The 13,677-nt window shown below is 48.6% G+C and overlaps 1 protein-coding gene across 1 annotated transcript in view; it reads right to left on the bottom strand.

Moving 5' to 3' along the window:
* Window positions 1–13,677, bottom strand: part of ABCA13 (ATP binding cassette subfamily A member 13) — a 329,120-nt gene that overhangs the window by 266,813 nt on the left and 48,630 nt on the right. The window contains 8 exon segments of the mRNA XM_062178561.1: window positions 2,409–2,518; window positions 4,305–4,626; window positions 4,629–4,721; window positions 4,724–4,903; window positions 4,906–5,095; window positions 5,097–5,147; window positions 5,264–5,402; window positions 9,134–13,627. Coding sequence (XP_062034545.1) covers window positions 2,409–2,518; window positions 4,305–4,626; window positions 4,629–4,721; window positions 4,724–4,903; window positions 4,906–5,095; window positions 5,097–5,147; window positions 5,264–5,402; window positions 9,134–13,627 — 5,579 coding nt within the window.

The following is a 13,677-nucleotide window of genomic DNA, read 5'->3' as shown; positions in this document are numbered from 1 at the left end:
AACATAAAAACAGGTTTTTCTTAAAAAAATCCAAAACCGCTACATGACAGTTAGGCTCCTTCTGCTGCTTTCTCCCTCCACTCTTATTTCATGTTTCTTAGCCCAAAAGATTAATCAATTCTTAGGCTCAAAGAAGTGTTTGTAGGGGCCAGTGTTGTGGTGTAGTGTGTGAAGCTGCCGCCTGCAGTGCCAGCAACCCATATGGGCACCTGGTCAACTTCCAGCCGCTTCACTCCCAATCCAGCTCCCTGATAATGTGCCTGGGAGAGCAGTGGAAAATGCTCAATTGCTTGTCCCCTGCATCCACGTGGCTACCGGCGTTGCAGCCATTTGGGGAGTGAACCAGCAGATGGAAGCTCTCTCTCCCTCTCCCTCCATCCTCTTCTTCCTTCTCTCTGTATCTTTGTCTTTCAACTGAATAAATCTTAAAGAAACCTTTGTATCACAAAAAGAGGTGAGTGAGCAAAGCACTGGACTGCCTTAAACTGTTGATTTTCACTTGTAAACCTGTTCTTTGTTAGCCAACAGGCACCTTCCCGGTGCCGGCAGGGGGCATTGGAACCAGGGAACCCGAGTTCATGGCCTTAGCCTTGTGCCTGCCTCTCAACTGCACTTGGGAACAGGGGGCACCCCACCGAGTCTGAGGCTCAAAAGAAGTTGGAAGCTGGCCCCACGTCACTGGACCAAGAGTCCAAGGATGGTCACCTAACACCCCAGCAATAACCCAGAGCGGTATCCTCTGCCGATAGCAGATTGCGAAGGCAGGACGGCGAGTACTTGGTGTCCGATGAACTGTGGGGGAGAGCACAGGGCCACCCGAGAACCAGGCCAAAGCCAGTCAGTCCACCTCGCACTCTCCTCTCCTCCTCCTCGGTCTGAATGGACTTCCCCCATCCTCCTCCCCAGCCCTTCCCACCTGTGCTCAGAGCCATCTCTCCAGCACCTGCTGCCATCAGCCAACGTGGGACCCAACAGCCCGGAAGGGCCATGTGCAGCCACGGCCTGGGCACTGGGCTGCAGGAAGCCAGCAATGCATGCACAGGTGTGGGATGCCCGAGACGGCAGTGGTCCCGCCCACAGACCCAGAGTCCTCCCATATATCTAAGGAGATCCTAAACAACCCAGTTACCCTACAGACTGCAGGCTTATGTATCTGAGAGCCCTAAGTAATCCAGTTACCCTACGGGCCAGCCGTGGTGCTCTGCTTTGTCTCCAGCATTACAAGGAGACTGCATCAGGGCACTCGAATGGACTTGGCAGGTGGTGGTAGGTAGGAAGTCAGAAATGAGCTTCTGTGTGTGTGACAAAGGCCTAAGGCATTGACATCCAGGTCCAGCATCTGCATCTCAAAGTCATCCCCATAACCTTCCGGTGCAGCCCAGTATCTGCACTTTGAACGTCCTGCCCGGATCCTGATGATCTTCCAGGGGGTCCTACCCCTTCTCTCCAACAACCATCCTTCCTCTAAGACGGGGGCGGGTGAAGCCAGCCAGGCTTCCCCTGATAACTGCAGGGGGGAAAACTCAGAAAGGAAGTTTTTGTATTTACATCAACAAGTCCTTTGTTCCAGGAGGAGAAGGAGAGGGGGAGGGAAGGCAAGACCCATCCCCTTAGAAGCCCCACCTAAATGTGCACTGCGCACTCTCTCTCAGGTCCTGTGTAGAGAGGTGCCCATCCGTTCTTATGGATGTCCCTGCCCTAATAAACCTTGCTATGCTGCTCTCCCCTGCTCTCTCACACCTGAATTCTTTCTTGCGCGAAGACAAGGACCCTTTGCTTCTCCGGTAACAGTGTGATTTCCATAGTAGGATTAATTCACTTCTAACACACTCACTCACTGCTGTTGGATGCTGCGCTAAGTGAACTGATCCTGTGCTCCGAGAAGGTGCAGACCACAGCGGGAAAGGGACCCAAAGTGAAAATGCAAGGGATGAGCACCATGGCTGCAGGGTACCAAGTGGACCACACGGACCCCTCGGCATCCACTGGGAGAATCCATCTCTGTGCCGGGCACGGAAACACACAGAAGACCATGACATGGGAGCTGAATTCTATCAACCAGGCTCTAACAGAGGGGAGATGTAAAAGAACAGTAGAAGCTTCCTTGAGCTCCTCTCCAGTACGGAAGACGAGGACGTCACTCTGAATGAGATGTCTCAGACCTGGGAAACTGCTGGAGTGTAGGTGCAGGGCACAGGGCCAGAAAGGCAGCATGGGGAAGAAGGGGCCGTCTAGTTAGGCTGCACTGCAGTCCCGGTGGTAGCAATGAGGCAGGAGGGGGTGAGAAACCACAGGGCAGGGTCACGAGGCTGAGAAGTTGAGCTGGGTTCTACAAACACTCAGCAGCAATCTGCTGTGACAGCCACGCCCCCAAACCCAGCCCAGGGCTGCTTCCCGAAGCAGCTCACCTGCCAAGATGAGCAGCGTCCGCAGAGCCACCAGGCTCACTTTCTGCAGCATCTCCAGGGCTTCCGAGGGCTCCACGGGCTGCCAGAACACTTGACACATCTCACCAGCGCTTATGGGAAAAGACAAGGGCGTGAAGGGTGCACATCAGCATCCCGTGTGCGTCGGTGCTGCACAGGAGGCAAAGTCACAGCACACACGTGAGCCAACTGCCTGCTCAGCCACAGTCGCCCTACAGGACACAAAACACCGCGGACACCTCGCCCTGCACCTCTGCTCCACAGCTCCTTGAGATCAAAGCAGCGATTCTGTAGCCAACAAACCTGATACCCGCTTTGTCCTCTTCCACGCTCTTGAAATGCAAAGATAAATCATTAAAAACTGTCACAACCTGATGGTAGGTAGAGCTATGGTGGAAAGTCCCCCCTGGAAAAATTGAAACATTGGGATGAAAATGGAGACTGGGGGAGAACAGGGCTTCCAGGACAACCACCCCCAGTTCTAAAGCAAATCCCGGGCCACACACAGAAGTCAACACAGTGATGTGAGCCCAGAGGCAGGGGCTCTGAAGGTCAGCCTCCAAATTCCAAGGTGCTGATAACCCTCTGTGCCAGTGGGTACCTGTTTCACTAAGGACACCCTCCCAGCCAACTTGAAAAAAATTCACTGGACCCAAGGGGCAGCTCTGTAGCAAAGAAACCAACAGAAAATGGATTGGCTTGCCCGGCCTCAAATGAGCAAGAGTTTGGATGGCACTTCCACCTCCCAGGTGGGACTGGAGAAGGGCAGAGATGGGGTGGGGGCCCACAGGCCTCTAAACAAACTCGGTGCACACAGCAAGGCTGCCCAGGGCAGGGGCAGCGCCTCTGGGACTTTGCACCCAAAACACTTCCAGAGCACGACCACCGTGACTGGAGGTTTCAACTCATCGAACATTGTGGGACGGCAGCCCTACAGGTGGGCCAACCCTGGAGAGGCGAGGGAACCTCAAGCAGACTGAAACCAACAGCACCCTGGACCCTACACTTGGAAGCATAATTTTCTGTGTGAAGTGAGTGACTTCATACTTTAAAAAAAAAAAATTATTTGAAAGTCAGAGTTACATAGAGAGAGAGGTCTTCCATCCACTGGTTCACTCTCCAACTGGTTGCAATGGCCCAAGCTGTGCTGATCCAAAGCCAGGAGCCTCTTCCGGATCTCCCGTGTGGATGCAGGGGCCCTAGAACTTGGGCCATTTTCTACTGCTTTCCCAGGCCAGAGCAGAGAGCTGGATCAGAAGTGGAGCAGCCGGGACTCGAACCGGAGCCTATATGGAGTGCCTGCACTGCAGGCAGTGGCTTTACCTGCTATGCCACAGCGCTGGCCCCCGTGACTGCATGTTCTTTCCCACGTATCAGATGGTAGGACCCTGGACTGCCAGAACACATGGAAAGGAAAGTGCTCGTGTGCCTAACCCAGGGACACGTGACCAGAAGAGGTTTTCACTTTTCCAAGCCAGGTGATAAACTTCTGAAAAATGTTTGAATGGTTTCACATCCCATTTGAGTGCCAAACAATGGGCGCAATAGTGAAAAAGCCCGCAGTGGACTCGCCCTGAGCCGAGGTCAACTCCAGAAGCACGCGTACCCCAGCTCGGTGTACCAGCTGCTCAAGTCTGTTCTACAGTTGCTACAGTAGGGAAAAACGAACGAGGCGTCTGATGGCCTGTGACCCGTCTGGGGGAGTTTTTGCCAGTGTTCCATCCACACAATCAGTCTCCCTCAGGGACTTTTCCAAACACGACAACAGCTGGAAGCCGTGAGGAAGATCAGTTCTCTTTCCCAGACTTCTCTTCAGTGGTTCGGGTGATAAGAGCCATAGAACCTTCCTGGAACAAAGTCCCTACAGAACCGTCCCACCATGAGTTGTCTGGGAGAAGCCGGATCCTGGAGGGCGTAGCTCTACTCCACGCACTCAGGACCCCTTTTCCAAGCTGCCGAGTTATATTCTGGATCAGAGGTGTGTTGAGAAATGGACCTTTGCTCCAATCACCTCCATCATCGCTTTGAATCCCGCGACAGGCCGTAGGCCCGCTTCTGGTTTGCAGGAGACTATCTGCGTGCTTAGCAAATGCTGACAGGATTAAGAACATTACAGCCACCTGCCGTGAGCTATTCCAGAGGGCTTGTAAGGTGAGGGGGGCTGCCATTGTCCAGTAAGTGCTTCTTCCTGTGCCGTCTGTGATACTATTTTGTCTGGAACAAGGATCACTTCATGAATTCTCGTCCATTGTGCATCGTGAGGGCCACTGTGAGTGGCGGTTGGACAAAGATGTAGAAGCCCACCTGGCAGGTGAGGTTATCTACAGGAACTAAATCCAGGATTTCCTCCGATAGGCTCATAGACTCCATAGAAAATATTGGAGTTCCATTGCTAAATGCCACCACGCGATGCTCCAAATCTCCAACACTGATATTCACAGAAGTAAAAAACTCAGCGACTTCCTCTAAAACACCAGAAAGTCCTTGGATTGGTCCACATGAGTACGCTGGGTGACAGGGCAGGAACAGCAGAATCTCCAGAAGTATTGGGTCCCCCCAGCCATCCCAAGGGCCATGTCAAGAAATGGCAGCAGCAAATCCTTAGTCTTGGTAAATGGGAAACGCTCTTTTTTCAAAGTAGCTTTTTCCTTCACAAGATGTGGAACACTTTTGTTGCAAGATGGAGTAAAGATTGTCAAAGAATCCCTCAGGTCCTTGGTACTGGAGAGGAAATGAGTCAAAAATCATGGCTACCTTTCCTGAAACTTCCGTGGCCAGCTCAAGAAGCCTCACCGTGCAGGCCACGGACGTGGCCAGGCCTCTCAGCTCAGCGCTACCATGCAGCAGTGTAGACAAAGCCCAGCAGGGGATTCTAGGAGGGGTTCCCAGACACTGCTGTCTTCGCTGGCTCGTGATACAACGCCAAGCAACCGCCTCGTGTTGTCTGACGTTGCCCTATTTCTTAGGGGAAATGAACTCTTAGTAAAGGAGAGCCAATCTGTTAGATTAGCAAGAATCCTCTCTTGGAGTCCTGGATACAAGGTGCAGAAGTCCTGATGGGGAGGGTTCAAAGGGTGCCCACAAGCACTGCTGTCATGGAACTTTGTCTCACAAGGTGAAGCACCAACCCGAGGTCGCGACCGAGCCAGAAGAGGTCCCCAGAGCACTCGCGGGGGAGAGCAGTGAACTCGCCACGGTGAAGTCCAGGTTTTTCTCAGTCTTATTTCCCTGGGGGTTGTCTTTAGAAGGGCATGCAATAAATCTCTCACGAACTCCACTTCTCCATTACAGTCAAAATAAAATTCTCAAACTCAGGTGAGCTTTGGATTGGAGAATGTAGAGCCTCCTTTCAACTCTAGGAGATGCTCAACAACTCACTGTCTCTCACCAAAGCAAGAAGTCGATCCGGTGTCTGGATCTGGAGAATCTTTGGAAACACAACTGTAAATACATACGTATGTATAAACACAAACACATGGTTTTGTTTTATTGCCTGGGGAGGGCAATACTGAATGGAACACGACAAAAAATAATTCCAAATGAAATTTAAGATTTTGTTCCCACATTATGAGAAGAGTGCAGGAATTTCATGGACAATTCTTTGCATCTAACAACTTAAAAAGTCACATACTTTTGCTTTTAGAAAAGCAAGTGACGGTCTGCATTGTGGCACCGTGCACTAAGCAGTGCCTGTGACACCAGAATCCGACGTGGGTGCTGACTTGAGTCCTGGCTGCTCTGTTTCCAATCCAGTTCCCTGCGAATACACCTGGGAAGGCTGAAGAAGATGGCCCAAGTACCTGAGCCCCTGCAACCCACATGGGAGACCCAGATGGAGTCCCAGGCTCCTGGCTTCAACCTGGCCTAGCCCTGGCTGTTGTGACCATTTGGGAAGTAAACCAGCAGATAGAAGACTGATACTCTTCCCTCCCTCCAATTCTGCCTTTCAAATGAATATTTTTAAAAATCAAAAATAGAAAAGTGAAATGACTACTAAACAATTCCTGACATAAGAGATAAATCTCATAAGAACTGGTAAGTATCTTCATATTTTTCTGAATTTTAAAAGTCCTAGGAAGGGGATTAAGATGGTGGAGTAGGGAGGAAGCTTGCTGCTCTGGTCTAGGAGAAGATAGTTTTAAAACAAAGTGGGAAGAGAGGCCAGCGCTGTGGTGCAGTGTGTTAACGCCCTGGCCTGAAGCACCGGCATCCCAAATGGGTGCCGGTTCAAGTCCCGGCTGCTCCTCTTCCAATCCAGCTCTCTGCTGTGGCCCGGAAAAGCAGTAGAAGATGGCCCAAGTCTTTGAGCCCCTGTACCCACGTGGGAGACCCAGAAGAAGCTCCTGGCTCCTGGCTTCAGATCAGCACAGCTCTGGCCGTTGCGGCCATCTGGGGAGTGAACTAGCAGATGGAAGCCCTCTCTCTCTCTCTCTCTCTCTCTCTCTCTCTGCCTCTCCTCTCTCTGTGTAACTGTGACTTTCAAGTAAAAAATAAATAAATCTTTTAAAAAAATAAAAAAGAGTAGGAATAAGAGGGAGGAGGAAGTTTGTAACTGTAAAGCTGTATAGTTCTGCATACATTCCTATGGACTTACTTCTAGGGTACAGTTTAAAAACTTGCCATGGGACCCCAAATCCCATTAGGCTGGGTAGTAAAAATGGCATCTTAAGTGTTAACGTGACCATATTAAGTGTTAAAGTGATCATATGGATAGGATTAAGTGTTAAAGGGATAATATAAATAAGTTTCTGGTAATGATAATAGAATTAAAAAGGAGTGAATGTTCCAACATGGGAAGCAGTCCACAGAGCACTCATAGAATGACAAATGCTTTAAATAGCACTGATTCAGAATCAGCCCTTAAGGTATTCTGGTCTGGCTGAAAAGCCCATGAGAGCATTTCAGGCATGGAAAGCCAAGACATTGTGGCAAAAAAAATATCCTACATGAAGGATCTCTGTGAGACACCCCCCAGTGGAAAGAAGTGGCCATCAAAGGAGGAGGTACTTTTCTCTGAAGGGAGGAGAGAACTTCTACTTTGCTTATGGCCCTGTCTAACTACTGACAAAGATTGTGAATTCAAAAGGCTTCCACAGCCTAGGCAGCTCATGTCAAGAGCCTTAGGTGATCACTGATGTCAAACATAAGAGTGTTAATTGTTAATTAACAACAGGAGTCACTGTGCACTAACTTCCCATGCAGGACCTCTGTCCTCAAAGAGTTATCTTATGAGAACTGTAAAATTTGTCCTCAGTTTTTTTGTGCATGTGTCCAAATTGTTGAAGTTTTTACTTAGTATAGAGTTGATCTTCTGTATATGAAGCTAATTTAATATGAATCTTACTGGAGATTGGGAATGGGAGAGGGAAGAGGTGTGGGGGGTGGGCAAAGGAGGGCAGGTATGGTGGGAAGCATCACTATGTTCCTAAATTTGTACTTATGAAATTTCTGCCCATTAAATAAAAGGTTTCTTTGGGGAGAAAAGAAAAAGTCCTAGCAGATCCCTTAGACACTGATGGCTCCATGATGAGCCACAAGGCCAGAGTGAACTGCAGCCCAGGGCCCCCTTGCTCTGTTTCTGCTCTGAGCAGGGAACAAGGATTTCCCTCTGAGAGCGGAGCACGGATGGGATCATGTGGCATGAATACATCTTCCCCCAGGTGGTTCAAGTCCTGACTCTGCCAGCAGCTGGGTCTGAATCACTCCCTTCCCTGCGTGCTCCTTCCCGACCACCACCTACAAACCACAAGCCTCAAGCCCTGCCCACGGTGGTCCTGCCTGCTGTGACCGCCCCTCCTGCTACTCTGTCCTGCTCCTCTTAAACTTGCTTTTCCTGCCTGTTCCTTGTATTACATCTTGGTCATGGTTCTGGCTCCAAGGCTGAACTGACTCATCTGCACCAGGGAATAAGTTACAACTCCCGCCCTATCACTGGTGAGCTCCAGAAGAGATGTGTGGGCCGGCGCCGGGGCTCACCAGGCTAATCCTCTGCCTGCGGCGCCGGCACCCCGGGTTCTAGTCCTGGTTGGGCACCAGATTCTGTCCCGGTTGCTCCTCTTCCAGTCCAGCTCTCTATTGTGGCCCGGGAGTGCAGTGGAGGATGGCCCAAGTGCTTGGGCCCTGCACCCACATGGGAAACCAGGAGGAAGCACCTGGCTCCTGGCTTCAGATCGGCGCAGTGCGCTGGCCATAGCAGCCACTTGGGGGGTGAACCAACGGAAAAAAAGGAATACCTTTCTCTCTGTTTCTGTCTCTCTCTCTCTCTCAGTCTAACTCTGCCTGTCCAAAAAAAGAGAGATGTATGAATAAGGATCATGTGACGCTCAATTCTAATGTTTCCAAATACAAACATCACAGTAGATTGGAATGAAAACATTTAAACTCTTCCTTTGTTATTAGACAGATATTTCTGCAACTCAAATTATAATCATACTATGCATGTACACCTGTAACAACTAATTTTAGTTCCATATAAGGTAGCATTTCATAGTTGGTTTCATAATCTAAAAATGTAAGAAAAATACACGATTAACACAAGCTAGGTTCATCTGTTTTCTAGGCATATGATAGTTATCAAAATTATTTTACATTAGACAGATTCACTTTGAAGATCAGAGGTGCTAATGACATTTCTGTAACTCCAGCAAAAGAGGAAGACCAAGATCTATTGCGGCCGAGCGTCTTGCACAAGGCAAAAGCGGACTCACCTCCTCCCCGCGATCACAGCCCTGGGGGAGCCTCTGGCTGGGGGAGGACCTGTGTTCTTCCTCCGGAGAAAGTAGAGCTGTCCCCGGAGACTCGCTGTGCTGCTCGGAGGGGCGGTTTTCCCTCCATTTTCTGGCTGCGTCAGGTTCAAGGGGAGGTTAGCGACGTTCATTTGTTGAACGTCACTTGGGTCTGGGGCTGCCGCTGGAGACCCCCCAGCTAAGGGGATGGCCGAGCTCGTCAGGAGGCCTTCAAAAGGCAGCTGAGCCGAAGAGCTGGCAGGCTGTTCTGCACTGGGCAGACGAGCAAAAACGGGGACTTCAGAAACGCCTTCTCCAGAAGTGTTTCCTAAATGACCCAAAGATCTGTTCTGAGGCTCCACTGAGTTTGTCCTTTGGATTTCTTCTTTAATTGCAGGAATCAGGTGCCCAAAGCCAATGTCATGGGCTAGGTCCTTCATAATTGGTGCAAACACAAGCCACAGCTCTTCAAAGTCATACATTAGTTCACCTTTAAGGAACCTTGATAGTGCCTCTAAGCTCCTGCCTGGAAGATTGGCTTCCAGAGCCGCCGTGAGTGGAGACAGCAGATAACGAGTCCTATTGTCTAGGCTCCCATGCCCAGAAATGGATTTTATTATGCTTTCCCAGCTTACGGCAGTATCTTGAGCAGATGTCTGTGGGTCATGACTCACGTTGAGGTTCTTGTCTGAACTAGCTGGTTCATTAAGAAGGTTTTCACCTGAGGTAATAAGTTTTGTAAAGTTGGCATTTTTTAGTTTACTCATGATTTGCAAAACAACTTGCTTTATGGGAGCACCAGGACAAAGTTCAGAGAAGCTATGGTTACTTTGGTTTCCAGAAGGTGGGAAAAATGGTAACACCTTATGCCAAAACTCTTGCATGGCTTTTGCTAGTGACATGTTAACACGGAAGACTTCAGCTCCCTCCAGAAGAATGGAATTCCAGCCCATTAGTTCATGAATGGCACAGACCACTTTCCCAGTTATTTCCATCTGTGAGCTCTCATTTGCACACCATGACCCTCCTCCCAGGGAAGCCAGGTGGAGGTGGTCAAGCATAAGGACCACTTGGCTGTAAAAGGAAGAAGACCCGAGCCCACGGCCACGGCAGGCTTCCAACATGCGATTCTGCCGAAGTCCAAAAGTTGTACGGTTCCAGCACCAAAGCACAGGAAGGCAAGGTAAAGCCTCCGAAATCGTTTCTGGCTTATCCGAGAGTGATTCAATCATGTCTGAGAGAGCTTTTATCACAGTAGCGAAGTCTTCCTTGGCGACATCTGAAACGCTTACGCCATGAAGCAGCGTGAAGTCGCAGACGTCCCTGAGGGCCTCTGTGATGTTCTTGTCAGCAAGGCCCCGCAGGAGCCTCCCTACCGGGGCAAGGGCGTAGTATGCATCTACCACTGTGCTCACCTCGTCTTTAGGGAACAGGCGCAGAAGACGCAGCAGGTGGTTGACATTCCAGCAATGGGAGCTCCCTAAAGATTTCTCCATCAGGTCCATGAGCAAGTTGACCCCTGAATTGCCAGCACCTAACCTACTGACGTTCCGGAAGCAAGTCACAAGGTTTTCCCTGATGTGTACAAGTTGGTCTATTACCAGGTCTATGTTGGCTTTCCTGAGACTGTGTAGGAAAGCAGCAACCTTGAGATCTTGAACATGACCTGCAGCCGGTGGAATATTGAGTTCAGTGGCAGGTACTAAGGAGCTGAACACATCCCTCGCCAGCTGAATGCCAAGACCCATGGCCATAGTTATTTCATGAGGAACTGCTATTGACCAATTCTGGAGACCGAGAGACAAGTCCAGGGCAAGATCCCTGGCTAAGTAATAAATGGAATTCCCTAAACTGTTCACATCCTTCTCCTTTGGACTGGTGGCAAGTGTACTAAAAGCCTTCTCAGTGTTAGAAGAGGAATTACTTTCACGGAAGTTAGGGGAAATCTCTTTCACGAGTTTCTGAATTTCCTTCCCAAGTGCCATCAAACACAGCCAAGTATTTTGAAACTGGGTAGGAATTTCGTCTGCCGTTTCTAGGGGTCTCAGAATTAATTCAGCAAAGTGTTTCCAGTCTACCGTCAAGTTGCGGATAACCATCCTTACTTGGTTTGTGGAATCATTTAAAAGAGCTAACATAATCTCAAATTTGAGGACCCTCTCTTTTTCCAAGACTCTAGTAAGTATATTATTTAGAAAGTCAGTTACGTCTTTCAGGTAAATATTTAAACAACTTGTATTTAACTCAGTCAGTGAACAAGGAGATTTCTTTACATTTAGCACCCAATTTACAATTTTCAGGGTAGAGTTCATTTTGTCTTTCACGTCTCTGAAACTCCCCCAGATTCCTTGAAGATGGCCTGGTGGGAAACTTGAATTATACTTCAGGGACAGTCGGTTTATGGCATCTACCCATGCCATGCATCCTTGCAATCTGCGGATGTTATCCTCAGAAGAAAATGTGGAATTCAACATGGCCAGAACGCGCAGTGTCCTCTGTGAAGCGTTTTTGTACTGTACGCCATCTTCTAAAATAAACGCAGCAGCATTTTTTAAAACATCAGCACAAGACGATAGATCTTGGTCCCATGACACATTTCTAAGAAATGATATCGTGTCCCTTAGCTCAGGGATGAGAGGTGCAAGTTTTGCCCCGTAATGTGTGAGGTTATTTGAAGTAGAGCAGTTTACAGGACCTACACCTGCCCCTTCTCGGGTATTGCTTAGCGCAGTGAAAGCTCCCAGCAGAGGATGCCAGAACTCTCTGCCTGTGTCTGTGCTGAAGAGAAACGTCCTCAGCCGGTGCAGCACCGTTCCCATGGCGACAAGAGACCTCTCCATGCGGTCCAGGGAGAGTGAGCTTCCTGCTACTGACACGTCACCTAATGCCACCCAGAGATCCGTGAGGCCCCATAAATCATTCCAATCATGGGCATCACAAGCTTCACTCACATTCTTAAATAAACGTAATATGAGTCTGGCAGCATGGTGGGTGGGAAGTGGTCTCTGGCAGGTTTTGGAAATTTTCACATCCTTTTCCAACTCATCCAAAAGCTGAGTGAGACCAACATGAAGAGAGGTGAAGACATTTGTGTCAAGTTTACATACCTCAGATAAGCTTCCCCAGATGTCCGTCCACATCTGAAGCCACGACACAGTGCAGGGAATGGCTAGAAACTCGCTCAGCGCACTGCCATTGGCAGAGAGCTCCGAAAAGCTTCGTGCCCACGGAAGAGTGAGTGAAGATCCTTCCTCTGTTGAGGAATTCATGGGAGAAATGTGTTTATTTTCCCAGACAAAGCACTCATCACCAAAAGGGACCCCTGGTGAGTCACTGAAGAACTGACTCATATATTGAGATAAAGAGATGCGGAAATCTTCATCCACCACGAGCAGCTGTTTGAGGCCTGTCAGCGTAGCATGGATCCCCTCCAATTCCTGGCCCTCTGTAGACATCAAGGATTCGGCTTGAAGCTCCAGAAAGTTAAAAATTGAAAGCAGCTGCTGACAAGGTGGTACTTCAGAAATTCCCCCGAGAAGCCCTGCTGCCTCAGATAAAAACGCAAATGCCTTGCTGATGTCTTGAAAATTAAATTGCTTTATGATATCCAAAATGCGTTTTGAGATTTGTGTAAGGAAAGTTAGCAAAGACTCTCGGCTCTGAATGCTCAGGAACTTATAAATGGACTGATAAAATGAAGAATAAACTTGCAGAAGTAAAGCTGAATCCTTGTCCTTGAAGATATTGATTAAATGAGTCAAAATGTTATCAACTTCCTGCTTCTGAGGCTCAGGAAGAGCTATAAAAAGATCAGATGTGTTCTTTATCATATAGACTTCGTCAAGAGCTTCTGAGACTTGCTCCTGCCCCAGAAATCCAGACTCAGAGAGTCTACTGATCACAGCTTCGCTCAGATGCACAAGATCCACATTCGTAGCTGGGGAATCAGGCCAATCTGAACGGAGCAGCTGGGAAAAGTCAAAGCTTTTACTAAGAATTTTCTCATTTTCTGGAACAGAAAAATTTAGAAGTGTAGACAAGACATCCAGCTTAGCTCCTTTTTCTTTTGAAGTGCCATAGAGCCATGATTCGGGCAGCTTGGAATTACGTATTAATTCCAGGAATCTCAAAAGATTTCCTGATTCCTCACTCATCCAGTTACTTTCAAGAGTTTGTATTCTCTCAGTTACCTCTTTGCCAAATTCCAAAAACTTCTGAACATGGATAGAAGACGGTTCCACCTCTAAACTTTTTAAGTGACTCAACCACAAAGTACTTGTATCTAAAACATGTAGAATATTCTCAGGGGTGGATGGGAGGCTATGGAACTTGGGAAAACTCATCTGTGAGTCAACAGGATTAAATGACAATGGGTTCTCCAAGACTTCCACAAATGACAAAAGGAAGTCCACGGGTTCATCATCAGTGGAATACAACTTTTTCATCATTAAAAGGTGCTTTGTGAAGTTTAATGCCCTACAATAACAGAAGTGGTAATCAGAAAGAAGTATTTAATTCTTTAAATT

This window comes from Lepus europaeus, chromosome 20, assembly GCF_033115175.1.
Source record: "Lepus europaeus isolate LE1 chromosome 20, mLepTim1.pri, whole genome shotgun sequence".
Lineage (NCBI taxonomy): Eukaryota > Metazoa > Chordata > Mammalia > Lagomorpha > Leporidae > Lepus > Lepus europaeus.
Note: the sequence above shows the minus strand (reverse complement) of the source record. Positions and strands in the feature narration are given on the sequence as shown.